Below are 26,886 nucleotides of genomic sequence, written 5' to 3'. Positions count from 1 at the left end.
TGTTTCTTGGGGGGGGGGTCTGACCAGATCACAGTGACCCACCTGACCGTCCTTCTCACCTCTAAGGAGGGGTTGCCAGCAGCCATATTTGTACAGCTCGGCTCGGACACTGGCTAGGGTGGGTATCTGGGCCAACTGAGCAACCAAGTTCTTCCCTTAGAACTGGACCAAAAGAGAGCTCCTAGTTTGTTGATCCCGCTGGTCTCTCGAATGTTCACCCTCTGTCAGGCTGAGGCAACACAGCAGAGAAAGCCAGGATGGGGGGAAGGATGAGTCAGAGAGAAGCAGGTACACAAAGCAGAGAGAAAGCTCCTGGGTCCCTGGTTTCTGGCTCTTTCTGAGACCTGCCTACCTTTATGCCCTTGGGGTTCTGTGAGATACCCTCGATTCCTTAAAACCCATTTCCACCCTTTTTGAAACTACTCTGATTGGTTTCTGTTGCAACCGGGGTCTTGGTGAATACCTGGATGCTGCAGCCTGACTTCCCCTCGTTTCTTTGCATCTGCGAGGGTCTGCTCCCTGGAGTTACAGGAAAATGTCCACTCCTCTCCTGTCAGCCCAAGCAGACTGCAGTTTCAGTTTCGTGCTGTGGTTGGAGAAAGAAGGGACCAGGAGTTGAGCAACCGTTTTTTTCCCTACCATGTATTGGGCACTGACTTCTTCCTAAACCTTGTTCTGAGCACGTTACATGCATTATCTCATTTGCTAGATGGTGAGTATCATGATTGGATCTCTGTTTCACAGACGAAGAGACTGAGGCTCCGAGAGGTTAAGAGGTTTGGTTAGTATCACCCACCTAAGTCAGGTGGACGGCTGGGCTCCAGATGCAAAGTTTGTGCTTTCAGCCTCCTTCGCATCCTACCTGGAGCCCCTGGATGGCATCCTTCTGCTGTCCTGCTCTGGGATCTTGCACAAACCCTCGATCGTGCCTCAGCTGATGGAAGGGGGGTGTGGGGAAGTTTTGGAAGAGCCACACGTACTCCACACATGTAACACGTTTCCCTCCCCCCCTCCGATACTTCCTTTCCTTTTGCTTCTTAGCAACTGACTCAGAGCGGATGGAGGGGAAAGAAGTGAGGTCACATTTAAATTGGTCAATTTGAGCAGCTCACCGCAAAGGCTGGTGTGGGAGAGAGATGCAATTAATCTGAAAAACACAGTGGTTTTTATTTTTAAAAATATGATCCATGGCCTTCAGTCCTCTGCGGAGCTGTGCCAGGCATCCATTTCCACGAGTCAGCGGCAGCCTGGCGTTCGGGCTCTTCATAAAGTCCCCGTGAATTAAAAAAAAAACGAATGGCATTCATCTTCATTCTAAAAAGTGAAACAAATCAATGCATGTTCATTGTAGAAAATTTGGGCTTGGGGGGTGGGAAGAGAGGCATAAAGAAGAAAGCAATATTTCCCTGTAATTGTTATAGCCATGTAATGGTTAGATTAGTCAGCCTCGAAAGGAACAGACCACAATACGTGCACCAACACGGATGGATTGCAAAAATTGTTACGCTGCATCAAAGAGGTCAGACCCGAAGCAGGATATATCTCTTGACTCTATTTATGTGGAGTTCAAGAAGGGGTAAAACTGGGGCTTCCCTGGTGGCGCAGTGGTTGAGAATCTGCCTGCCAATGCAGGGGACACGGGTTCGAGCCCTGGTCTGGGGAGATCCCACATGCCGCGGAGCAACTAGGCCCGTGAGCCACGACTACTGAGCCTGCGCGTCTGGAGCCTGTGCTCCGCAACAAGAGAGGCTGCGATAGTGAGAGACCCGCGCACCGCGATGAAGAGTGGCCCCCGCCTGCTGCAACTAGAGAAAGCCCTCGCACAGAAACGAAGGTCCACCAACACAGCCAAAAATAAATAAATAAATAAAATTAAAAAAAAAAAAGCTAATTACAAACCAGTATTAAAAAAAAAAAAAGACAAAAAAAAGAAGGGGTAAAACTATCTGTAGTGACAGAAGGCAGATCGGGGGTTGCCTAGGTCCGGAAGTGGGTGGCTGGAATCAATGGCAAAGGAGCGTAAGAAACTTTTCTTGGGTTGTGGGAATGTTCTACATCAATACCTTGATTGAGGTGGTAGTTACCTGGGTGTAGACATTCGTCAACACTTATCAACCTGTTCTTTTAAAGTGGGTGCATTTTATTTCATGTAAATTATACTTCGATAATGTTGATTTCAAAAGGGAAAAGAATGACCTGTAATCCCACCACTCCAGAGAGAACTGCTCTTAAGGTTTTGGTGTGTGTATATAAACGAATCCACTGATTGTGTGTAACAAAGATTAGTTCCAGATAAATGTTCAATCCTCTGTAATACTTGAAAAAAAAATTAACCTCAGATTTAATTATTTGGTGAGAGTGAGAAAGAAAGGCAGAGCGGGTGGTACTCCATGTTCCTTTGATGCCCACCTTTGCCCCCCCAAATCCCCCAAACCAGAGAAGTAGGTGGGGTGGCACAGTCATCACTCAGCCACCCAGTATCACAGGCTGCGAAGTAGGAATCGTGCTCCCACCCGCTCCTCCCTTCTTCCCCACCCGTGAGCCTAGAAAATGGGCTGACTTCACATCAGCTCAGAAGCAGAAGGGGCGTGTTCCCCAACTTCAGGATGAAAACATGACTCCTCTCCTTATACCAGAAGAAGCACATTTTATTATTCGATCAGTACATTAAATGCCATCAGTACAGAGTGTGTGTTCCGTTACGCTGGTGTCTCATGCCTGTTAAAAATGAGGTTCGGGAATGCTCTCCTGGGTGAAGTAATTTTGAGATGGAGTTTTCAGATGGAGCTTCCGGAGCGCTCCCCAAAAGCAACAGTGCCATGGGCAGCTATGAAATTAAGAACAAACAATTCTGTTGTCTTGCTTTTGGTGCTTGGCATATGATTACAGGCATGGCTTCATGCCATTAAAGGGCTCCAAAAACACGACTCAAAACAGGTTGCACCTTATTTCATCCTGTGTGTCCTCGTGTTCCTTGACAGTCTGATAAAGCTGGCTGCGAGTTTCCTCCGGCCCCTGGGAAGTGGATCTGAGGAAGGACGTGCCGTTGCATGAACGTGGACAATATAATCTCCCCCAGACTGGGAACCACAGGATGGCTGGGGAGAAGCCTGTACCGGCTGACAGGGTGGGGAAAACGTCTTCCCTTAAACCAGGGGTTCTCAATCGGGGCTGATTTTGCCTCCCAGGTGACACAGGGTAACGTCTGGGGACATTTTGGTTGTCACAAATTGCGGCTGCTCCTGGCATCTGTGGGTTAAGGCCAAGGATTCTGCTAAACACCCTGAAGTCGTCAGGACAGCTGTCTGCCGCCAAGAATGATCCAGCCCTAAATGTTAATAGCGCCAAAGTTGAAAACCCTGCAAAGATGCTGTATTGGGTATCTGTATCCCAGTTATTGGGCAGATGGGAAACGTTTGGAGAAGTGATCTAGAGGAGGGCCTGCGATCAGGGCCGTGGAAACATGGGTTCTAAAATGACAGTGGCAACACAAAATAGCCAGCGCTTATTCTAAGTGCTTACCCAGTGCCAGGCTGTGAGCTCGCCACTGATTATCTCATTTAATTCCTATGACCCTGGAAAAAGGTACTGTTGCAGTCCCATTTTATAGTAAATCAACCAGAGATACACACAGCTGGTAAAGGAAAGGGCAAGGAGTTTGTTTTCTTCCTTGCATACTTTTCTTTGCGGGGGGATGTGATTGGGGGAGGAGGGGTGTCTGATTCCCCTCGCTCGACTATGAGCCCATGAGGGCAGCATCTTGTGTGAGCTGGATCTGTAGTCCCCAACAAAGTCCTTGGCACTCAGTAGGTGCTAACAGACACATGTTTAATGGAACTGAATGAAAGAAGGAAGGAAGGAAGCAGGGCAAGGTTGCCTAGCGGTTAGAACGTTGGTGTTGCAGTTTGATTTCCAACCATTCAGCACATAACCATCGTGCGTCTTCTCTGGGCCAGAACAGGCAGGGGCCTGCTCAAGCTGACCTATACTGGCTCATGAGAGCTGATTGTTAATTTTTCAGGAATTTTGCAAGCTGGTTGTCAAACAGCCATTAAACAAGATTGAATTAATATAAAGTTACGATTAAATAAATCATATTCTTAAAAAGGTAATAAAACTCACCACTTCCTAATTATTTGACTACATATTATACTACATTTTGTATCTCCGTTCTGTAGGTTATTTATGTCTCTTTCAGGGGTCGCCAAACTTCTTCTGTAAAAGGGCCAGGTAGTAAATATTTTAGGCTTTGTAAGCCATGAGCTGAGTCTGGCCCCTCAGCCACTGTTTGCTGCCCCCTGGAATGTTCTGTCTATAGGGTAGAAGCACTCTACAGTGGGGTGCGTCTCTTCCCAACTTCACGTTCAGTGATGCATGTTGATAACCTGAAAACGGCCATGGTGGGAATATTTCCAACCGGGGAATTGTCAAATGCTATAAATCAGGGCTTCCCCGCCCCCCGCAAGCTGATGGTTAAACATTCACCAGCACACCACTGGACACGATGATGTGCAGAACTGGAACGGACCCTGCCCTCTTGCAGGGTACAGTGTGTTGGGTTTGTGCACCACTTCATAGTTGGGGGCGGGGGCAAGGAGGGAGCTGGGCAAAGGCTGCTGAGGATCTCCACTGGAGACCAGTCCAAGGAGGACACCCACCTGTGGGCATCTGCCGGAAGGGGCAGGGCTGCTAGAAGCGGGTGCTTAGGTGGCCCTCTCCTAGGGCTGGCCGTCAGCTCCGATGCTCTCCTCGCCACCAGGCACTTGGCCACTTCCTCAGACCCCTTTGTGGGCAGCCAGGGTAACAGGTCTGTCTTTCCCCTCTGAGCTGGCTCCAGGGGTGACGTGAGGGACCTCGGGGTTGAGATGTGCGCTCACGAGGGCAGCTCCCTGCCTGCTCGCTGCATCCCCCCAGCTCCTCGAGCGGAGTAGCTTCTCCGCCCGTATGGCCCGGGGTAAGCCCGTCGTGCTGAGTCTCCCACGTGCTGACCCAAGTGAGCAGGTGAGAGCAGAACGTTGCTCTTTGGGACTGCAGCAAAGAATGCAGAATGCGGCAGCTCTGTCTGGTGACCTTTGTGAGTCCGCTGGCCAGTGGGGGCCCGAGGAGAGTGATGGGTTCGTGAACTTGCGTGCCCTTCCTGCTGCTCCGTAACCCTCTCAAGTTTGATGCCAGGAGGGTGAACTCTAAGGGGCCTGCACTGTTCTTTGCAGAGTCAGGGTTCCTGTGGCACCAAGGATGACCTGGGTACATGATCCATCAGTGGAAACTTGATGGGCTTGTGTCTCCTACAGAGGCTGGGGGGCTGGAGGGAGGGGACTTCTGAAGGAATCTGACAGCTGGACTTACTCATTTTTAGGTCAGGAACCTGGGACAGTGGGAGGCGAGGGGCTCTGCGTATCACCAGCTATCAATGTGTCCCACCTCCTCACACGCTCACTGACCTCGACCTACTGCCTGCATGTTCCTAAGCAACAGAGGATAGGTGAGTCTGACCAAAAGTCACTGCCTATTTGCGTGCAGGCACGGAGTGCTGCTGTCAACCAGGAACTCGTGGTTTCTGTTCTCAAGGAGCTTCTGGCAGTATCTTGGGGGCTCCATAACACTGACTTCAACCTCAGACCAAGAGATATTCTTATTGAAAGATGACATTGATCAAATTCAACACTTTCTTCCTGAGTCCCTGCTCAGGAAAACATTACAAGGGAGGAGCGGGAAAAACATGGACTTTCAGGTCAGAATTTCAGGTACAAACCTTGGCTGGATCCCCGTGGTTGTCTGATCCTCTCTGAGACTCAACTTCCTCGCCCTTAAGATGGGGATGATAAGAGTTTTTGCCTTCTGGGTTGGTTGGAAGAAAGGAGAACAAATATCAATATATAATGCCCCCACAGGACAGGAATAAAGACGCAGACGTAGAGAATGGACTTGAGGACACGGGGAGGGGGAAGGGTAAGCTGGGACGAAGTGAGAGAGTGGCATGGACATATATACACTACCAAATGTAAAATAGATAGCTAGTGGGAAGCAGCCGCATAGCACAGGGAGATCAGCTCAGTGCTTTGTGACCACCTAGAGGGGTGGGATAGGGAGGGTGGGAGGGAGGGAGATGCAAGACGGAGGAGATATGGGGATATATGTATACGTATAGCTGATTCACTTTGTTATAAAGCAGAAACTAACACAGCATTGTAAAGCAATTATACTCCAATAAAGATGTTAAAATATATATATATATATATATAAAACGCCCCCAGCATAGTACCTGGCACTTGGGTGCTGGTCATTTTATCATGCTGTTCCTGTTTAATGCTTACAAATCAACCACCATGTCAAGCAGTGTTGAGGATGTCTGGATAAAATCAGGGATCCTCTACATCCTGGTAAATCTCGTTCTGCTGAAGTTTTGCCCCCTGAATGGGGTCCACAGATGTCCCTCGAGTGGACAGCAGCTGCTTTGTCTGCCACCGAGCCTCCCCACTCCATGATTTCCTGCTGGACCCCATCACCTCCCTCCCGGGTACCCTCAACAGCCTCCTCACCAGCCTCCCTGCCTCCAGGCTGCTGCTCTGCAAATCTTGTCCATGTCATGCTTGTGGCCAGTGACCTTATGAAGGTGATATCTACAAGTCACTCCCTGCATGCCCCACGTGGTGGCTTCCCACTGCTCTCAGGGCAGAGTCTGGTCCCTGGGCCTGCATTTCAAGGTACTGCCCGCTCAGCCCCTGCTCACCTCTGAGGCCTCTGCCCTGCATCCGCTGGGCTCCTTGCATGCCTTGGCAAAATGTCTGGGGCTCCCCTGGTGGCACAGTGGTTAAGAATCCGCCTGCCAATGCAGGGGACACAGGTTCGAGCCCTGGTCCAGGAAGATCCCACATGCCGCGGAGCAACTAAGCCCGTGCACCACAACTACTGAGCCCGTGCGCCACAACTCCCAAAGCCCACGTGCCTAGAGCCCATGCTCCGCAACAAGAGAAGCCACCACAAGGAGAAGCCCGAGCACCGCAACGAAGAGTAGCCCCCGCTCGCCGCAACTAGAGAAAGCCCACATGCAGCAACGAAGACCCAACGCAGCCCAAAATAAATAAAATAAAAAACAAATTAAAAAAAAAAAAGTCTGGAGTTTCCTGCACAGGCTGAGGGTTTTCCCACCTCTTTGCCTTTGTATGTGCCGTCCCCCCTTCCAGGAGCACCTTTCCCCTTCTTTACCTGATTCCTAAAGACCTCTTGGAGTCAGGACATGTCCCCAGTGCCACAGCCCGGCTGGGTTAGATACCCCCCCTCCCCCTTCCTGTAGCCCCAAGCACAGTGTGGTCATTGTCTTTACATGGTCTTAGACCCTGAGCTCCGCACCTGGGCTCAGTCCTGGCTAGCTAAGTGAGCCTGGCAGTCTCTCTGTATCCTCACCTGCAGGAGGGGATGCTGATGGGTCAACCCTGTGTCATGGGTTGCTGTGAGAAGGAAAAGTTGCGTGCGTGCTTAGGACGCTGGCAATTACTCCTGCAATGGCAGGAGCTCAATCAAGGTTCGGACAACAGACCTAACCCCCTTGGCGGCGTGGCCTGGGCGTCTCGGTCACAACCCCCCGCCATCCCCACCTCTGGCATCCACATCTGTGTCACCGGGTGGGGTCTCTGGCTTGCCTGACTCCTCCTTGCTTGATGGTTTTCTCAAGGCCGTTGATATTCAGAACTTCAAGAACAGAATTTGCCAGCAGGCTGTGGGGAGTCAGTGAATTCCCCATTTTCCCGCCTAACTGTGCCTCCCCAGGGCTCACGAGGAGAGAACAGCTCTGCCCATCTCCTGGGCAGGCTGGAGATGCGTCTTCTCTGGTGAGGGACACATGCGGGGGCCCTGCCTTCCACCCTGGCCCCAGCCCTGGCCAGGCTCAGGTGAGAGTGTTTTGGGGAGCCCTCATCTTGTCTGTTCTTGGGAGAGAGGAGGAGGGGGCAGTCCCCACTGTAGGGCTGCCGTGGACAAACTTCGGCACTCATGATGCAGTTCAACGCACGCTCACACACTTGTGTGTTCACTACAGAGACACCTTCACTTAACAAAAAAGGCACAGATCTGGGGGTTTTAATGGTATTAACTGCAGAAGTGCGTGGATGTGAGAAAGCCCCACCCCAGAGCAGAGCACTTGCTGCGTGGCTTTAGGTGCCACTCCTGATGGCAGAAAGGGAACGTTTTTTGTTTAACGGCTGGCGTTCCCGAGTGACACCATAGCTCATTCCCCAAAGGGGCTTCCAATATGATTCTCTCACAGCCCTGCGCAGGACCTGGGGACGCAGAGATGAATGACCCGGTCCCGGCCTGAGGGGAGAGGTAAAGAAGCTGGAGCTGCTGGGGTGCAGGCAGAGGAGGGGGGCGCCGGTAACGCTGGGGAGGGATTTTGTTGTCTAGGCTCCTATTAGGAACTAATCAGACTCCAGGGGCAGAAGGAAGGAGGGGGGCTGGGGAGCCTGTCCCCTCCCCCCCGGAGGCTTGAGGACCCCAAAGGCCACGGCGGGCAGACATCTGTAAATGATCAGGAGGCCTGCAGAGTCCTGCAGGCTGAGCCAGGGCAGTGTGGCTCATTCCCCGGATAACTGACGGGACGTGTTCAATTCGAGGAAATATCTCTGTCTTGTGGCGCCATCTGGCCAGCCAGGTGGACGGCCTGAGCTGGGGTTCCGGGGGTGTCACAGGTCCTGCCTGCGGTCCTGTCCCCACACCTTCGGCCCAGCCCAGGCCGGCCCCGGTCCCTCAGGTTTGCACCTGGCCGCACCTCCGCCATCCGCGTAGACAGGTTTCGGGGCGCTGACATTTCGGATCCCGGCTGGCCGCGGGGGTAAGGGTGGGCTGCGGGGGCTGCGGGGGCCGCGGCGCGTCCTCAGATCCGTCGGGCCGGCGGGCCGCGCGGCTCAGCACCGGCCTGGGCACCGGCGGGGGCGCGGCTCGGCGTGACGTCACGCGCCCCGCCCCCGCGCCCCCCGCCCACTCCCCAGGTTCCGGGCGGGGCGGGCCCGGGCCTGCCAGGGCTCGCCCGCCCCAGCACCCTCCCCGGGGGCCGCCCCCTCCCGTCGAGCCGCGCCTCGGCCCCTCGCGTCCCCGCCCGGCGGCGGACTCCGCCTGCGAGAGGCCGAAGCCGCGGCGGCAGCCGCCGTTGCCGCCATTGACGTCAGAGGGGCGGGCACATGACCCCGCGGGGACCAATCGCGCGGGCGCCGAGCGGCTTCTGCAATCTCTCAACTGAGCCGGCCCCCGCGGCCCCCGCCGCACACTCGCCCGCGGACGGCCGCCCAGACACACGTACTGTACACACGAGCGGGCGGCGGGGCCGAGACACGCCCGCCCGCGCGGCCCCCGCTCGCCGCCGCCGCCGCCGGGCCCCCGGCCCCCCCGCCGGCGCTGCCCCGCGTCCCCGCCCGCCCGCCCCTCCGCCGAGCCGGTCCGGCCGCCGCGAGCATGCATCCGACGAGCTAGGAGGAAGCCGGAGCCCCGCAGGAAGGACCGAGCGCCGGCCGCCCGCCCGGGCCCCTCCCCTGCGGGGCGCCCCCAGCCCCACACCCCCCCACCTTCCTGGGGGGTGGGGGGGTGCGGGACGCCGACCGGGGGCCCCGCCGCCCGGGCAGCCGGGACAGCCCCTCTCCCCGCCCCCGGCCCCCTCCCCGGCCCGGCCGGCCATGGATCTGACCAGCACCTCGGGCGGCGGCGATCCCCGGCAGATTGAGGAGACCAAGCCGCTGCTGGGGGGTGACGTGCCGGCCCCCGAGGGCACGAAGATGGGCGCCGTGCCCTGCCGCCGGGCCCTTTTGCTGTGCAACGGGATGAGGTACAAACTGCTGCAGGAGGGCGACATCCAGGTCTGTGTCATCCGGCACCCGCGGACCTTTCTCAGCAAGATCCTCACCTCGAAATTCCTGAGGCGCTGGGAGCCGCACCACCTAACGCTGGCCGACAACAGCCTGGCGTCCGCCACGGTGAGTCGCTCTGCGCGGCGGCGCGCCTGCACCCCCGCGCCTTCCCTCGGGGCCCGGGAGGCGCCCCCTCCCACCGGCTGCCCCCTGCCTGCCGCTGCACCTGGAGCCCGGGGCCTGCAGGGCGCCGGGGGGCGGGAAGAACCGGGCGCCCCCCTCCTGGCCTGGGCTCCGGACTGGATTGTGGAATCCGAAGCTCTGCCCTGCCGGTGGGCTCGGGGAGACCCTTAGAATTATGGAGAGGATCTGGCCCACCCCGGACTGAGCATTTGGGTACCTCCAGGCCCAGCGCTTGTGTTAATTACGGATGGGACCTTGGGATAGACCCCCGAGGCTGGGCCCTGATGGTGGTGGGGTTCCCTTTCGGAAAGCGCATCTGGATTTGCGGCGGATGGGAAAACAAAACAACCAGAAAAAAAAAAAAAAAAAAAAAAAGAAACCCAACAACCTCAAAACCCCAAAACCCAAAGAATTTCCAGAAGCCAGTTCCTTTCTTTGCTCTCTACCCGTCTTTTTCCTGCCCGGGCTGGCAGGCAAAAGTGGGTGCTTCCCTTTCTGAAAAAATTTCACTGGCACACTGGGAGGATGGAAGTGGAGGGGGAGGGGGAGGGAGAGGGGGCAGGGGTCCTGGGCTATCTCCTCCCCACGGGGGGCGGTCAAGTTCTAGTGCGGAAGCTGGCCTGTGGGGTTCTGGTCTTGCATTGTCTATGCAGTATTGTATACGTGTGTTTTGTTGCTGGAGGTTTTATTATGTTATTGTTACTGTTTTAAAATACATGGCTGGGACTGGGTCACCCTCATGAGAGGGAGAGAAGTCATCGATCTGCTTCTGAAATCAAATCTGCAAGGTGGAGAGAGAGGGCTGTGGTGGGGTCTCAGCGGGGGAGGGTGGCGGGCAGGAGCCGGAACAGGATGCTTTGTGTTTTGAAACGAGGACAGTTTAAAGCACCAGCTCTGCTTGGGCCTGAGCCTTGCTGTGAGGGGGTCCCGTCCTCTGTGGAGAGGTGGCAGGTCTTCCCCAGAATGCACGCTCCCCTCTGGGGCAACCGTGATCCGGTTTACTAAGCACGGTGGTCGGGGTGGGGGCGCTGAATCTAACGCCTGCCCACACCTGTGCCAAGAAAACCCAGCCGGGAAACAGGGTGTCGCTTACATAGCATGTCACAAACGTGTAGCATGTGCAGACATTTCCCCGGCATCCATGTTCCCTTGGCAGTGTGTCACAGGTCGTGACACATGCTCCAAGGAATGGGGAGGGGGAAAAGTTAGCAGAAGAAACCATACTCCTTGACACAGCTCCCCCCCCGCTCCCCCCAGGGCACTGAAGCACACGAGGACTTTTATTCTGAATTTTGGGTCCGACGTGCTCAGAACACCTATTTTTTCTTTCCTGTGGGCACATTGGTGCAATCTGCAAAGGCTGCTTTCTCGGGGAGGATCCCTGGTTGCAGAGAAGCGGTCCAGTCTCAGTCTCAGGCTCATGCATGTTCTCAAACCTGTCCCGAGCCACAGGCCTCGGCATTTGGTTTTTCATTTGATGGAGGGAGAGCCTCAGAAAATTCGCCAGCGCGCAGTGTTTCAGATTCAGGGAGGAACTGGTGTCCTCAGTAGTTCCCTGTCTGGGACCAGCAGCCTCCAAATCTGGCTTCAGAATTTCCCCCTGGCCGGGGCTGGGGGAGCTTTATTTTTCTTTCTGTCACCCCTTAAAGTGGAGGGGAGTTGGGGAGGAGAAGGTGGCTGGGAGGCACAGTGACCCCCCGTGGGAAGGACAGGCCGCGCTCCCGTGCTCCCCCGGGAGAAGCCAGGAGCTGTGCTGCGCTGCCCACGGCTGGGGGAAGCCAGCTTCGGAGGCTCAAGGTGCCCCTCCCCCTCCCCCAGTTTACCTCTGATTGCTCAAGAGGTGGCTGTTTGAGAGAGAGAGTGGGGAGGAAGGGAGCCTGAAGCCCTGCGCCGGCTTCTCAAGCAGCCAGGGGCCCCGGTACCACCTTCCCCGGCCGCGGTGGGTGGCACCTTCGTCTGCTTGGGCCTCTCTGGAGAGCAGCCGTGGTTTTCCGGACTGGAGGCCGAGGGCCATCCGTGGCCCAAGATTTGTCTCAGCAGAGCCTTGCTGTGGCGTTGGGAAGCGAGGAGGGAGGAACCACGCGCGAGTGTCCAATGGGCTGTCCCCTTTCTCCGCCTGTCGTCGGCGAGCCTCGCGGGCAGGGCAGGGAGTGTCCTTACATGTGGCCTTGGTGGCCTCCGGTGGGGTGCACGGCCCTCCCTGCTAGGGCCTGTGAGCGTGGAGGGGGGCGCTGAGGCCGTGGCCTCCAGGGCAGGGGTGCGCATGGCATCACCACTGGGGACCTTGTCCCGGCCTGAGACACCTGGTTGTTGGTGTGTCCAGGCTCCCCCCACCCCGGGAAGCAAAGCAGGCCCCTGAGGGGTTTCCCTGAGGCCCGGGCGTTATGTAATCTGTCTGCATTTCATAGTGCGGCCCAAGCACTCAATTGAGAAATGTGAGCCCAAACGAAACAAAGGTGAATTTGAGTGCAGTTCACTACAACGGAAAGCCCCATGTGGCCCAGCCTCGAGCTGCCGGGTGTATCAGGTGTTTTGTATTGGTCGTAGCCTTCCATAAAGTGTACAACATCCTTTTGTTAAGCCCTCTACACAACCCACCTCAGAACCATCTGGTAATTATCTGGTTAATTGTGTGGGCTTCAGGCACAAGACTCAGAGTGATTGATCTGGATTCAAACCCATAAACAAACCAAATACACTCTTTGCCCAGACCGTCTTCAGGGTCTGTCTGCACTGATCCAGTCAGTCAGAGCTACAGACCAGGCTTCCAGGACCACAGCTGCATCAGGCCTGGGTGGAGGCGTACGGGGGCTCTCAGTCCCACCTGGCAGGCAGCTCCAGCTGGGTACACCCCCAGGTGGACAGACCTCTCTCCATTCCCTGCCGGGGAGATGGGCTCAGCCTGGGGCCCCAGGGGGCCAGCGGCCTCACCCCCTGGCCTGGCTGTAAACTTTGCCTTCTCTGGGGTCAGGTTGGAGCTTGCCCCTGTGCCTATCTGCTGGGCCGGTTACTGATTAAATCCTTGCAGAGTCAACAGTGCCTGACATGGCCGGTGACAGCGCCGGGCCTGATGCACTCTGTGCTGGAGACTTTGGATCCAGAAGACTCACAAACAAAGGAGGAAACACAAAGGCGCCAGTGACCCGGCTGCTGTGAGGGGGGATTGGGAGGCGTCCGCCCCTCCCTGGGGTGCACACGGCCGCACCTTGCCAGAGGAAGGGCGCATGTGCCCAGGCTGTGGCCTGGGTGCCGCCGTTCCTCATTCCCCTTTGGCGTCCAGACTTCCCAGTCCCCGGCCTCCCTGGGCTTTTTGTGGTTGCCAACCATGGTGTCGGCTGTAGCCAAGAAGGTTCCAAGAAGGTTCGGGTCCTTGGGTCCACAATCCATTTTGCCGTTCTCGTGCCTGGGCTGAATTTGATCACCTGCTAGGCATGTTTGTCCTCTGGAAGAGGGCTTTGTCCGTGTGCTTTGTCTCCTCTGCACCAAAGAAGTACGAATCAGCTGCTTACCTTTTATTTTACCTTATTTTTTTTTAACGTGTAGCACGTGGCGTCTCAGAATGGGGAGGGTCCAGTCTGATCAAACAGGGGTCAGAGCACAGGCACAGTAGCCTTCTTTATTCTCAAGCCTCGATTCATCAGTGACTTGTTTTTTAAATTTTCACCACTCTGCTGCTTCAATTGAAATGTCTCTGGGCTTTCTGTTGTGGAAAGGAAAAGAGGAGTCACCTCAGTTCTCGTCGGTTTCTTCAGTCTGGTGTTTTCTTGGGGGCGGCAACCTTCTGAAATTGGACTTACGCTTACGAAGCACCTACTGGGTGTCAGAGTACTGCATTCATCCCGATGGTGGTTTCCCCATGGGAATGAAAATCTGTGTCCTCCCGAGTAGTCAGAAGTCCCGTGGGAGCTCGCCTGTGTGCACACGTACACGCGTGTTCATTTCTCCGCTTTGTCACTTACACCTCCTCCTTGTGCCCGTCCTCCCCGCCTTTGATTTATGTGATGTTTTTTTGTGGCATAAATAAACACAAAGAATTTTTTTTTTCTTTCAGTGCCATTTGTCATAAGATTTTGGAGTATATCAAATTTGTTTCCCAGGTTACTTGTCTGATTGGAGGTGGTGGAGGGGAGGGGCTGAGACAGAAGTGGAGGAAAAAATCTGAATTCTCTGTAAACAGCACACGTGGTCTGCCTTCCCCAGGCTGTAATAAATAAGTGCATTTTAAGGAGGGAGTAGTTTTGATGCTGCCATTCTCCTGGCGCAATCCGAGATGCCTTTCCTAGCCGCTGGCAAAGTTGTACCAGTCCAGGTTGAAGGTGTCTCGCTCGCTGCTCATGGCTGGGCTTTGCTGCCGAGCTGGCTTGGGCTCCGTGGCCCACAGGTGGCTGTGTATAGTGTTGCCTGCTCCTCTGTGCCAACTGGGGAGCCCGCTGACTCACCTGGCAGTGGGAGAGGGCATTTCTGGGGCACCACGTCCGGTGAGGCTTAGGGGGAGCCTGGTGGCCGTGTCATCCTAAAAAACCGAAGCTCTCTGAGGGTGCCTCGCTGCCGGCCTCAGCTTGGCCCACATGGATGGTATCCCCTTGGGTGTTTTGGTGGAATGAACATCCGAGATGGTCAAGTTGCGCCTTTGATTAAAGGATTAAGTGAGATTAAGCAAGGCAGCCTAATGGTTCAGGGCGTCTCCACCGTGGGGCAACACAACAGGGTTTGCTGCCACTTGCACCGGCTCTGGATTCTGAGGTTACAGCTTCCTGGCTGTGTGACTTTTGGAACGTTGCTTTCCCTTGCCGGGGCTTGCTTTTCCTCCTAGAGGGTGGGATAATCCTACCTCATTTACAGGGTTGCTGAAAGGATTGGGGATCACTCAGATTAGCACCTAGCAGGACGGCCAGCACACAGTAGGGGTATGACAAGGGGCCTGTATTCTACTTTGTGTTTTCCTAATTACCCTGAGAGTGCTTCAAGACATTCTGCCCAAATGCAAGGGATTATTGCTATTTAAAAACGGGCAGTCTCTAGAGGAAAGTCTCCTGAGATGAGCGGTGCATTTGGGAAAGTTAGGGGTATTTAGTGGATCTGGTATGTATGAAAGCAATGAAATTGTTGAAAGCAGTTTAAGAAAAATTTCTCAGGGGGCACAGTCTAGTTTCTTTAAAAAAAATACAGAACTCTTTTTTTTTGGAAAATTGAAATAGTAACGTGCACATCAAATAAATTCAGATGGTACAACAGGCATAGAAGGGAAAATGAAGCTTCTCTCTTATTCCACGGGCCCATGGCCCCTAGTTCTCCTCCTCGCAGGCCAGCCCTGCATCCTTGCTGAGCATTCTGGGCATTTACACACAGTTCTGTGCCGTTATTGTTCATTGGACGGTGTGTTTTGGCAGTCATTCTAGATCTCTGCCTGCACAGCTGCTCTTCCCTGCTGCATGGTGTTCCGTCATAGAGGGGCACCGTAATAATATAGGTAGACCATCCCCTGTCACTGGACATTTAGGTTAGCCCCAGGCTTTTGCAGTTTCCAACAAGACACTTTCCACTTTGATTGAGTGGAGTTGTTTCTCTTTTGATAATCTGAATGTTTTTTGCCTACTTCTCTGGTGAGTGTTAAAATATTAAGTCCCACAGTGCTTTGCAAGGGTGAGCTGACCCTCCCTCAGAGGGGGGAAGGGCAGTGCTGCCTGGGGTCACTGCGGTCTGGAGTCATGCTGGGGTCTGGCTCGCTGTCACTGGCTAGGGAGCCTCCTGAGGGTCTGGCCCCCCAGCCCCACCAGGAACTGGTCGGGGGCTCCGGGCAGTCCCGCTGACCTCTGCCCCAAGGACAAGGGTCTGCACGGCCAGGAGGGCTGTTTCCTGCTCCACCTGAGGGCATCGTTTTTGTCCCCAGGCTTCCTGCCTCCCCAGGATGGAAGCCAGGCCGCCTGGCCCCATGCTAGAGAAAAGGAGGAAGTGACAGTGTCTCTTCCCTGCTCCTGGCTCTGGTGACAAGGCACCCAGTGCCTTCAGCGGGCCACCGAGGGAGGCCGTGTGAGGTTGAAAGGAAGCTTGGCTGATACCAGCAGAGCCCTACAAAGGGTGATGAGGCATGTGTGTGTGTGGTGGGGGGGGAGGTGTTCACGTCTGTTGGGGGAAGGGGACCACAGAGAACATAGTTTTGGTGCCGAAATTGATTGTTGTGCTGAAGCTGAACGTCCAGTAGCCATTTCTTTACACCTGCCACATACCGGTGTCTGGGGTGTCAGGAAGGTGGATGGGGGAGAACAGCCGGTCACAGCAGAGGGGTCAGACAGGCAAGCTTGAATCCTGCCCTTGCAGCGTCCTAGCTGGTGGGTGACCTTGGGCAGGTCACCTAACCTCCCTCCTTATCTGTGAAATTCACATTCTGGGGACTTCCTTTTAGCATGATGTCAGGATTAGGTGGAGTAAGGCACGGCAGTTCATTCAACAGATAAATATCACTGTTTGTAGGCAGTTTGAGGAAAACCAGTCCCTGCCCTCCTAGACTGGGGTAGGTGACAGACAATGAACCGCTGAGCAAGTAATTATAAAATCTGTCTGGCCCCGGAGAAAACAAAGCAGCGGTGGGTGGGGTGTGCGGGGCTTGGGGACCAGGAGCCTTGCTACTCTGCACATGGTGTTCAGGGAAGGAGATGGTATCTAGTGGGGGAGCATTCTTGGCAGAGAGGATGGCAAGTGCAAAGGCCCTGAGGCCGGACCGGACTTAGAGATCACCCAGTGAAGGGCCCGGATCTTAGTAAATGCTCTACAGTTGTCATCACCCCTGCCTTCCAGGAGCTGTTATCATCTATTAAAAAATATTTATGAGCACCCAGAATGTGCTAGGTGCTGGGCGTATAGGCAGCTCCCTGCCCCATGGAGCTTCCTTCGTTTCTAGCGCTTCTGGGGTGTGTGTGTTTTATTTAACCCGCTCCCTCTCATAGCGAAGAATAGCAGTGCTTTAAGAGACTCTTACATTACCAAAACCAGTTCCCTTTGTCCGTACTTCGTTACAAAGGTTCTAGGACCTAGCACACCCTAATCATTGAATTCGCCTCAGGCTTTTTTCCTACGGGGAAGCGCTGAGGGGGGGAAGCGCTGAGCGCCAGCGTGTTGCCCCACGACCCTTCCACATGACTCAGCAGCCGGGCTGGGATTCACACCCAGGACTCCCCGCACCCCTAGCACCTTCACTGCCTTCCTTTGTCATGGGTTTTCCTGCTTTCAAGCTGGTATCAGATCGGGAGAGTGTATAAACCGATGAGGCTGAGTGAACTCACTTTGGAGGGAAGCAGAAGAGCTGGATTCTCCAGTCCCCGGGTGGGTGGGTGGGTGGGCCGGACTCCGCGGGGCGGGGCAGTGGAGGCTTCCCTGGGGCTGGGGTCATCAGGAGAGAGGAGATGGCACTGGAACGTGTCCTGGTGTCCTGGGCCAGTCCCAAGCTCTTCGAGGCCCAGAGAAGCTGCAGATAGGCGCACGCAGCCTGGGAAAGCCCAGACTGCCTCCTCATTGGCTCACTGTCTAGCCCAGGTGAATCTGAATCGCCACGCGTGCTTGCGTGAGGCTCAGCCGGTGGTGGAGCCGTCCCCGTGGATGCGGCCGGGCCACAGTCAGGGTGGGCTGACTGCTGCGACAGCCAGCCCCCAAACCTGGGGGGCTTCACGCAGCACGGTTTACATCTGCCTCGTGTCCCGGTCCAGTGGGGGTTTCTGCCCCTTCAGGGCCTCGTGGAGTCGGGGCTGGGGAGAAGGAGAGAACCAGGTGGAGGTTCGGTCTGTGGGTCTGGCCACTCCATCGGCCACAGCTCGGTCACACGGCTACCCCGAGTGCAGGGGAGGCTAGGGAGGGGGCTAGCCGTGTCCGGGAGACAGGAGACCACGGAATGATGGCGACACCCACCCCAGGACCGTTGGGACCCTGCAATGGTCTGGAGGTCTCCAGGGTACCAGCAGCAGAGCTGCTTCCCTGGAAAGGAAATTCAGATGGCGTGGTCTCTTCTGGCTCCTGGGTTTGAGCTTGGTGGCAGGTCAGGAAAGTTTGCAGTCTGCTCTCTGGTGGGGAATAAAACATCTTAGTGAACCTGTTGCAAGGGATGGAGCAATGCGCTCGTGATTACAGCGACACTTATTGTCTCCCTGCTGAGTGCCAGGCACTGTGCTCTTTTAATTTTCCAAACAATCCTGCGGGACAGCTATTACTCTTCCCATTTTATAGACGCTGCAACAGAGACTCAGACAAGGAGAACTGGGAAGAAGTGGAGTTGAGAGGCAAAGGCAGGTCTGCCGCCACGCCTGAGTCTGTGTGTCCGTGAATATATGTGCATCTGTTGGATATACGTAAAATGATTTCAGCCTCTTGCAGCAACGTCTTAGTGGGGGATCAGTGGGCTTATCAGTTTAGCGTTTGCCAATGTTTGGCAGACATCCCTTTGTGAATTTGTCAAGTGAGTTCAGGGAACTGGTGTTGGAAAGTGAATGCCAAGTATTTGTAAAGGGTAAACGCCAGGTACCAAGTTTGTGAATTGAGTACCAGATGCTGTGTGTGCAAAGGGAGTTTCCCAGGTACTCCACTTGTGGAGTGAGTATCTCCAGGCACTGGGCTGGCAAGGTGAGTGTTCCCTGGTGCTACGCTTACAAAGTCAGACGACCCTTTGTTCTCCAAAGGCTCACGGTTAAATTGGGGGACACTTCAAATTAGGATGCACCATAGGAGCACACATCCGCAGAGAGATTTGTGCCTTGTCCTGCTGTTTGGAGGGTCCAGGTGGTTTCAGGAAGGACTTCATAGGAGAGATGCATCTGGACGGACAGAGGTAGGGTTGGGGGCTGGCAGAGAAGGGGCTGGGGGCCAGGGGTGGGAATGGGCAGAGGGGCCGCAGCAGTGGTTGGCACCGTGAGAGCAAGTAGGGAGAAAGATGGAGGCAGGGTCACTTCCCAGAGGGGCCCTCGAGGTCACTGTGGGGTTCACCTGCGAGCCGGGAGGGCCCTGATCGTGACGCAGAGGGACGGGGGGCGGGCCGCCAGCTGGGAGCCCGGGATGCCCCTGAATGGAAGCTTCAGGAGTGCAGGGATGTGAGTCACCAGGCCAGGCGTTAGTCACTGTAGTGACCACTGCAGCAGTGGTCTCGTGGCCACTCACGAGAGTTTGTTTGCTAGGAGCTGGGCTGGGCAGTCACATTGGTGACCTCCATAACAGCCCAGCAAGTTGCTGTCACTCCCTCCATTTTACAGACGGGGACCCTGAGGCTGTGTCTCTCAGCAGACACTCTTTGGCCAGATGAGTGGATGAATGAGTGAAGGAAGGAATGAATGAGCTGCCGCACAGGTTCAGTTGGGTGGTCCCTCCTGTTGGAAGGGGAGAGGGAAGAGCCACGTCCAGACCTCCACCCTCTGCGTCCCTGGAACCCTGCGTGTCTCTTTCACCTCCAGTGAAGGACAGTGCGTGCAGTGGGCCCTCGAGTTGCCCTGCAGAGCTGGCCTCGGGGTGGACACAGGCCCGCGGTTCCTGGCCCACTGCCGGGCCCGTGAGGCCGCTGCCACCAGAGGCCTCTGGTGCTTTCCGGATCCTGGGCCTGAGACCTCCGCTCTGAGCTTTGGCTCCCAGGGCTCCCCTTCTGGAAGCTTCCTTCCTGGAGGCCAGGTGGGAAGGCCCCGCCCAGCCGTGGGGCTTGGGAAGGTGGCACCGTCGGGCCGAGACAGGGCAGCTGTGGCGCCCTGCTGGTGCCCTTAGTGAGCCCTCGGGCCTGGGGGCTGTGGGGCAGTGGGAGCAGGGCTGCCCGCTGGAAAGAGGAACAGTGACTCTGACGTCTGCCTGTTGCTCCCGTCGGGTCGCGTTCCACGACCCTGTGGCCGACGCTTGCCTTGACGGCGGGAAGGTGAAAGAGCTTGACCCGTCCCAGCAGTCCGGTGGCTACTGGGCTTGGGGGTCCAAGCAGGGTCAGCCTGTGGGGTCACACAGACCAGGACGGGGTGGAGGTGACTGCGGGGCAGTAGCGATCGATCATTTCCTCCAGCCCCGCCGAGCCCCTTGGGTGTATCTGTGCATTTAACCCAGCCCCCGAGGCTCCTGTTTACACTTGGGGAAACTAAGGCCCTGTGAGTTTCAGGTTACATCCCTGCAACCCAGACGACCTGGCTCCAGAGCCAGAGGCCTCCCGCACAGAGCCCCGCGCCTCCTTGCTGGCTTCGAGCACACGGACCTGGGCGGTGAGGAGCAGTCAGCAGCAAAGCAGTGAGAACTACAGCTAGCGCTCACACAGCGTCTACTGTTCCGAGCCTTCACGTAGATGAGCACTTTTCTTTGATTGCAGTAGAGTTGACTTACAATATTATATTAGTGTCAGGTATACAGCATAGTGATCCAGTATTTTTACAGTTTACACTCCCTTAAAAGTTATGAGAAAATAATGGCTATAGTTCCCTGTGCTGTACAATATGTCCTTGTTGCTTATCTATTTTATACACAGTAGTTTGTATCTCTTAATCCCATACTCCTGTCTTGCCCCTCCCCCCCCCCCACTGGTAACCACTAGTTTGTTTTCTGTGTCTGTGAGTCTATTTCTGTTTTGCTATATACATTCGTGTTATTTTTCAGATTCCACACGAAAGTGACATCTACAGTATTTATATTTCTCTGATTTATGTCCATTCACGTTCCTGCAAATGCCAGAATTTCATTCTTTTTTTATGGCTGAGTAGTATTCCATTGTATATGTAAAGCACATCTTCTTTATCCATTCGTCTGTTGGTGGACACTTGGGTTGCTTCCATATCTTGGCTATTGTAAATAATGCTGCTGTGAGCATTGGGGGTGCGTGTATCTTTTCGAATTAGTGTTTTCTTTTTTTCCGGATACGTACCCAGGAGTGAAACTGCTGGGTCGTACGTAGGTGAGCTTGTTTAAACCTCCCGATGCACCTGTGAGGTATTGCTGTCATGGTTCCTGTTTTACAGATGATCAAACTGGGGCCCAGAGAGATGAGGTCACTACTCACCCAGCTAGTAGTGGTGGAGCTGGGATTTGCACCCAGGCCGTCTGGCTCCAGAGAACAACTGCATGTGGCTGTGAGCCCGGCTCAGGAGCAGAGGCTCAGGAAGGCCCAGGGTGGCCAGGGCTGGCTCTCTGCTGAGCAGAGGGGCCGTGAAGTAGGCAGGAGGGTGGGGACAGAGTTGAGTGTCTCACCCTGGGTGGTTCGGCCGTCTTCCTGCAGACGCGTCTCTGGGAGAGCCGTGGTGGAGGTTTGCTTCTCACCTGCCCCTGCTTGGTGCTGGGATCGTGAACTCAACCTCTCGGAGCCTGTTTCCTCGCCTGAGATGGCCTGTCCCTGAGAGCCGGCTGTGATGGCGTGGTGGAGGCGAGCATGGGGTCTGGAGCCCATCTCAGAGTGTGGCTGGGCTCCCCCCACCCCTCGGGGCTCTGGCTCGGCCCCTCTCCCCTCTGCCGTGGGGAATGCTGCTGGCCCCCGGAGCCTTCCCTGACCCCCAGTTGGAGTGAGGGCTTGCTCCCTGCGACCTGGCACTTCCCCAGCTGGGTGGCGATTGCCTCTGTCTTCTCTACCAGCTATTCGCCTCCGTACTTGTAAAATAAAACAAAAATAATCACCCGGGGATGATGATGATCTTAAAAAATAAAGAAGGAAAAGATTCTCCCATAATCCCACCACCCAGAAATCACCCAGATGAACACTTTGGGGTAGAGCCATCTCTGCTTTCTTCCTGGACGGGTACGTGTGACACACATGATCGTGTGCACAGCGAGTAGGGAGAGTGCTAAGCCATTTTCATGCATGATCTCAAAGCGTGTCCCCTTTGGCCCTATTGATCTTGGGCCCCAGATCTTACTTGGTGGTGGGACCGTCCTGGGCTTTGTGGATGTTGAGCAGCGCCCCTGGCCTCGGCCCACTAGGTGCCAGTACTCCGCTCCCCACAGCCCCAGATGCCTGCAGGTGTTGCCACGGGTCCCCTGGGGGGCACGTCACCGGTTGAGAGCCCCTGTGGCGACTTGGCTGATGTCCCACCTACCCTGAGAGGTCCCGTTTGATGAGCAGCCCCGGCTGCGGGCTGGCCCGTGGGAGCGCTGGGAGCCTGTGCTCCTGTCTGCAGTCACCTTGCCTCTTTGGAACCTGGCACAGAGGTGGGAACCAAGAACTGCGTGGGGCTGCAGGAGCCCAGATCCCTCTGTCTGCGTGGCGCGGGCCGAGAGCCGGCAGGGACCCTGGAAGGAAATCCTGCTGGCCCGGGCATTAGCGAGCTTCCCACACCTTTGATCCCTCCTGTCGACTCCCCTGCTGTCCTGATGACTCAGGACTACAGAGATCTGGGTTGTTGGAAGGGGAATTGCTTCATGCCAATAAAAAAGAAGAAAGAGAGGAAATTAGCATTAGGAAGTTTTGGTGTGAGGAAAATGACTTTGAAACCTGCTTCTCGAATCCTGTTTGAGTGTTTTTGGGGGGATGGGGGCAGCGAGGAAAGGGGGTGGGCCGTGGTGGGCGACCTGGCTACGTGGCTCTTCTGTAAAGGTCTTCCTCTGCTTGAGTCAAGCCCCACCCAAGGCTGTGCTTTGGGTCCCTCTGCTTTTTGGAGCTAAGTGAACCATACCACCAGGAAAGATACAAAGAGGAAGCTTCTGGAGTATGTGTGGGTCCTGCCAGCAGGTGCAGTGAAGGTGCGAGGGTCTCAGGCCAGAGACTGTTGCAGAGGGCAGCGGTCTGGGGTTCTTCTAATGCCCCAGTGGTCAGCAGGGCGCCTCTGGGCCGGGACAGCCGAGTGCAGGTGGATCTCAGCCCCTGCTCGGCCCGGCGGGGCAGTCTCGTGTCGGGCAGGCCCTGCTCGGCATTCACCGCGGCCTTGCTTGAAGGGGTGTGTGCTGCGGATTGGGGGGCTGCAAACACTCTTCCCCCACTTTGAAACCCAAGGTAGAGGTAGAGGCACTAAAGACCCTGCCTTCCCAGGTCAGTCCTTCCCCTAATGGCGGGGGGGGCGGGGAGGGCAAAGTGGTTTCGAGCTCTGGCCAGAGTTTGTGGATTCAGACACTTCATATTAGACCATGTAAGCAGTGGTGTGATCCAGCTCTCAGTTTTCTCATCTGTAAGCTGGGGATAATCGTGGCCACCTCCCAGGGTTATCCAAATAATAAAGGAGAGGGTGCATACCTGGAAAGTGCTGAGTGGTGTCAGGCGCCGAGCCACTGCTCAGTCAATGCTCCTGCGTTATGACCACCAGCTCAGTCCTGGCTGCTGCTCTGCCCACTGCGTTCCCGCTTCTGCTCGACCATGAACTTCTCGAAGGCAGGTGTCTCATCCAGCAATACCCGATGTCAGTACAGGCTTCTGGCTGAATACGGTTGCTTGGTGTATAGAGGCCCCAGGCGTCGCAGGGACAGAAAAGGGTCTCACGTTTTGCTGGAAACCCCGGCCCTGTCTGGCGACCTCGGAGCTGTTGGGAGAACCTCCAGGGTGTGCTTGTGACCTTGGGCACCGGGACCTGCAATGGACCACAGTCCTGGACTCAACCCCAGTCACCGTGTCCCCGACTTGGGCAAGATAGAAACCGGCAGTTGAGAAGATTAAGACATTATTGGTGGTTTTCACCTCAGCTTTCAGCAGCAGTGCTTGGGAAATAAGATTTTGATCTTGGAAAATATGATTTAAAAACAGAATTGAAAGTCGCTTTTATTTTCTCAACGATATTGCCCCTGACACACGCACAGGGCCTTGAATGGTGGTGTCCAGTCCGAACCTGCCAGTAGGGAGCCCACTCTTGGCCCTTCCATGAGGCGCACCTGTGTATATATCATACCCCTACCGCCCTCCCCACCTCACTTTCCACCTTTGGTCCCCCCACTTGGGTCTGCGGTGACCGAGCGCCCGTTTAGACAGAGCCCGGGAAGGCCCTCTTCTTCTGAGGGAGCTCACTGTGTCGTCTTAGCCTCGCTCACACCGTTGGCGGCGACCCTGCTGCCAGGGGAGGGGGCTTCTTCCTTGGACCCCTGCCGAGAACTAAGCCCATTGATGGGTGGCTTCACGGAGCTTGAGTCTGGTTGTTCCATCCAGTGTTCCCATCCCAAAGCAGGAGGAGGGTCCTCTCCCTGCTGGACGAAGATTGGGAGCTCTGAGTCCCCACCAGGCCCCCTAGGGAGCCTTCTGAGAGGTGGGGTCTGGCCCCCTGGCCATCCCAGGATTAACACTCTGTTCTTGTCCGACCCTTACCTGTGCCCAGGACCTGGCTGTGTGGCCTTCATCCATGGGCTTCTGTGCCCTACGGCCTCCAGGTGGGCTTGGCTCATAAGTGGGGACCCTGAAGGCAGATGGAGGCCCTTGGCTTCTTCCTTCAGGGTTGCTGTGTGCAGGCAGCGTCCCTTGGCCACGGCCCCTGTCCTGTCGCCCCCACTCCCCCCCCCCCCCCAATTCCGGGCTTCAGTAACTGCTCCTTTTCCTTGTCCCTTCAGGCCTCGGGGTAGGATCGCATAGGGTAGGAACGAGGTGACCGAGTCCTGGCTTTCCCGGGACTGTCCCAGGTGTTTATACTCATGTCCTGTGTCCCGGGAAACCCCTCAGTCCCAAGCAAATCAGGACATTTGGTCACCCTAGGAGAAAACCACCTCTTGTGTTTTCCCTGTGTTCTGCCCACACCTTGGTATGTTGTCCTTTGGTTACAATTCCTTCAAATGACACCGTTTTGTGTCTGCCATCTGTTTCTTCCCAGGGCCCCGGCTGATACACCAGGAGCTTCAGGAGAATGGAGTTGTTTTCAGAGCCTCTTCCCTTTTAGAGTTCGTAGTAACCAAATGGGCTGTAATGCTAAACACAGGGAGAAAGAAATTAATCTCTTGCACTTATACTTTTTTTCTGAAAATATGCCCCCTTCAGAGACAAATGGTGATGATGGTGATGATGATAGCCATGGCTCTTTGCCCACTTACTATGGGCTTCTTGTTGTGGTAAGAACTTTGATGCACCGTTGTGTTTCATCATTATGACAATCCTCTGAGGATTGTCCAGGATGAGAAAACTGAGGCTTAGTGAGGTAAAGTAATCTGCCTAGAGCTCAGGACGGGTAGGGGGTCGGGCCAGGGTATGAACCCCAGTGACGCTCCCTGCGAGGTTTCTATGCTTACTGATGAGGTGTTTTACAACCCAGGCCAAGCCAGACAAACCCACAGTTTTGCTGCTTCTGGCTTGGACAGGGTGTCTTATTGGGTGTGCAGGCAGCAGATCTGATGTTTTCCACTTCCTCTCATGTGGCGGGGCTGTGTGCATGGAGCGTGCAGGACTGGCTGGGCAGCCAGTTTTGGCCTTGCTGAATTTAGCTATGGCTGGTGTTGGAAAATGTTAGTCTGTTCTTTCCTTTTCCATACCCCCCTTTAAAATTTTTATAGTTAAAATCAGAGGCGGCCAGGCTTGGAAGAGAACCTGCAGGTCATCTAGTTCTGGGATGGCGAATGTATGACACACGTGCCGCCATTGCTCATTGCCTAGCCCCTGGTAGACATTGCTAATCAACCCAGGCGTAATCGATCCTTCCCATTGAGCCTGGAGACAGCCACTACTAATCAACTGTTGTTGGCATGCACCATGTCTCCCACTGTACACATTAGGAACCCAAGGCCCAGAGAAGTTAAATGACCCTCAAGGGAGCCACTGGGGTTGTGGAGCCTGCTGTTGAGAGATGACTTTGGGTTAAAAGTCCGCCGTCTAAACAAAGTGTGGTGCGGGGGAAGGACCTGGGTTTTGCATAGCAGTGTGTGGATCTGGGTTTAAATCCCAGTTCTGCTTCTTACTGGTTGTAACTTCAGGCAAGTCACATGGCTTCTTTGAGCCTGGTCTGTGAAACTAGAAATTGTAATCCCTACATCCCAGGGTTGTGAGGAATAAATGACATGGAATGTTAATTCAGCCTCCAGCAGATACTGGTGGAGGGCCTAGTGTGCGCCCAGGATGCTCTGGTCCTGGCGTGTGGTGGTGAGCCCTGGAGACAAGGCCCTGCCCTCAGTGGCTGTGCCTTAAAGATTCAAGTAATGCTGCATTTCTTCCTCTTTGCTTCTTGGAGACCTATGAAATTGTGGTGTTATTGTTATTTTTTAACAACACAGCCGCTTAAATTTGGCCTGTTTATGCATCACATGACTTGCTTTGGGAAGTGATGTGTTTTTTCTTTCATTCCTCATCTCGTTTCCATCCTTGTATCTGGGCCGACTGGGACAGGGAGACCGAATGGATGCGACAGGAGACTGGGTCTTAGACCGTTTAGAGGGACACACTCCTATTGGAAATTTGATGAAAGCTGTGGACCCTTCTGCAGGCAAAATGCTAAGATGACAGGCTCATAAAGTTTAGCATCTATAGTGTAGGCATTTTTAGGGATTGACTCATGGACCCCTCAGGTTATAACCAGTCCAGGGGGCCTGGGACACTCTAGTTAGCATGGAATGGAACTTTGCCCGGAAATAAACATGTAAATGACAAAAGCAAAATGGTTCATTATGAAAGGTCAAGGTTTTTATTCAGAGTTCTGCTCCTTTGGCTGGGCAAGTGGGTTTGTCCACGTAGCATTTTCTATGCTTGTTAAGCTGTGTTTAGTCTTCTTGGTTATGGTAAAAGATTTTTTCTTTTACCCTAGTCTGGAGTTTCAAGGTTGGTACTTCTTGCCTGTAAAATGTTTATTTTAAGGTTTAGAACAGTTCTTCACTCTGATAAGGCAGAGAGCATCACTGCAGATGCGCTGTGGTCGAGCACAGGGCGACTCCGCTGGCACTGCAGATGGTGGCCCAGCGCTCAGCCTGCCCGGCGCACAGTGACCTTGGGCCACCTCACCTCTCTGACCTGTGAAGCGGGGGACAGAATGACCCCCAACCCCTGGTAGTCAAGGATTAA

At 55.0% G+C, this 26,886-nt stretch overlaps 2 protein-coding genes across 2 annotated transcripts in view; both read left to right on the top strand.

The window, feature by feature from the left end:
* The window catches only part of GAN (gigaxonin), a 103,323-nt gene extending 96,290 nt beyond the window's left edge, over positions 1-7,033 (top strand). The window contains exon 10 of the mRNA XM_057533904.1: positions 6,836-7,033. Coding sequence (XP_057389887.1) covers positions 6,836-6,950 — 115 coding nt within the window. The 3' untranslated portion in view covers positions 6,951-7,033. The remainder of the gene's footprint in view (positions 1-6,835) is intronic.
* Positions 7,034-9,296: 2,263 nt separating this feature from the next.
* The window catches only part of CMIP (c-Maf inducing protein), a 236,178-nt gene continuing 218,588 nt past the window's right edge, over positions 9,297-26,886 (top strand). Inside the window, exon 1 of the mRNA XM_007182633.3 lies at positions 9,297-9,959. Within this exon, the coding sequence (XP_007182695.3) occupies positions 9,663-9,959 (297 nt within the window). The 5' untranslated portion in view covers positions 9,297-9,662. The remainder of the gene's footprint in view (positions 9,960-26,886) is intronic.

This window comes from Balaenoptera acutorostrata, chromosome 19 (genome assembly GCF_949987535.1).
Source record: "Balaenoptera acutorostrata chromosome 19, mBalAcu1.1, whole genome shotgun sequence".
NCBI classification, from domain to species: Eukaryota; Metazoa; Chordata; class Mammalia; order Artiodactyla; family Balaenopteridae; genus Balaenoptera; species Balaenoptera acutorostrata.
This window is presented reverse-complemented; position numbering and strand designations above follow the sequence as displayed.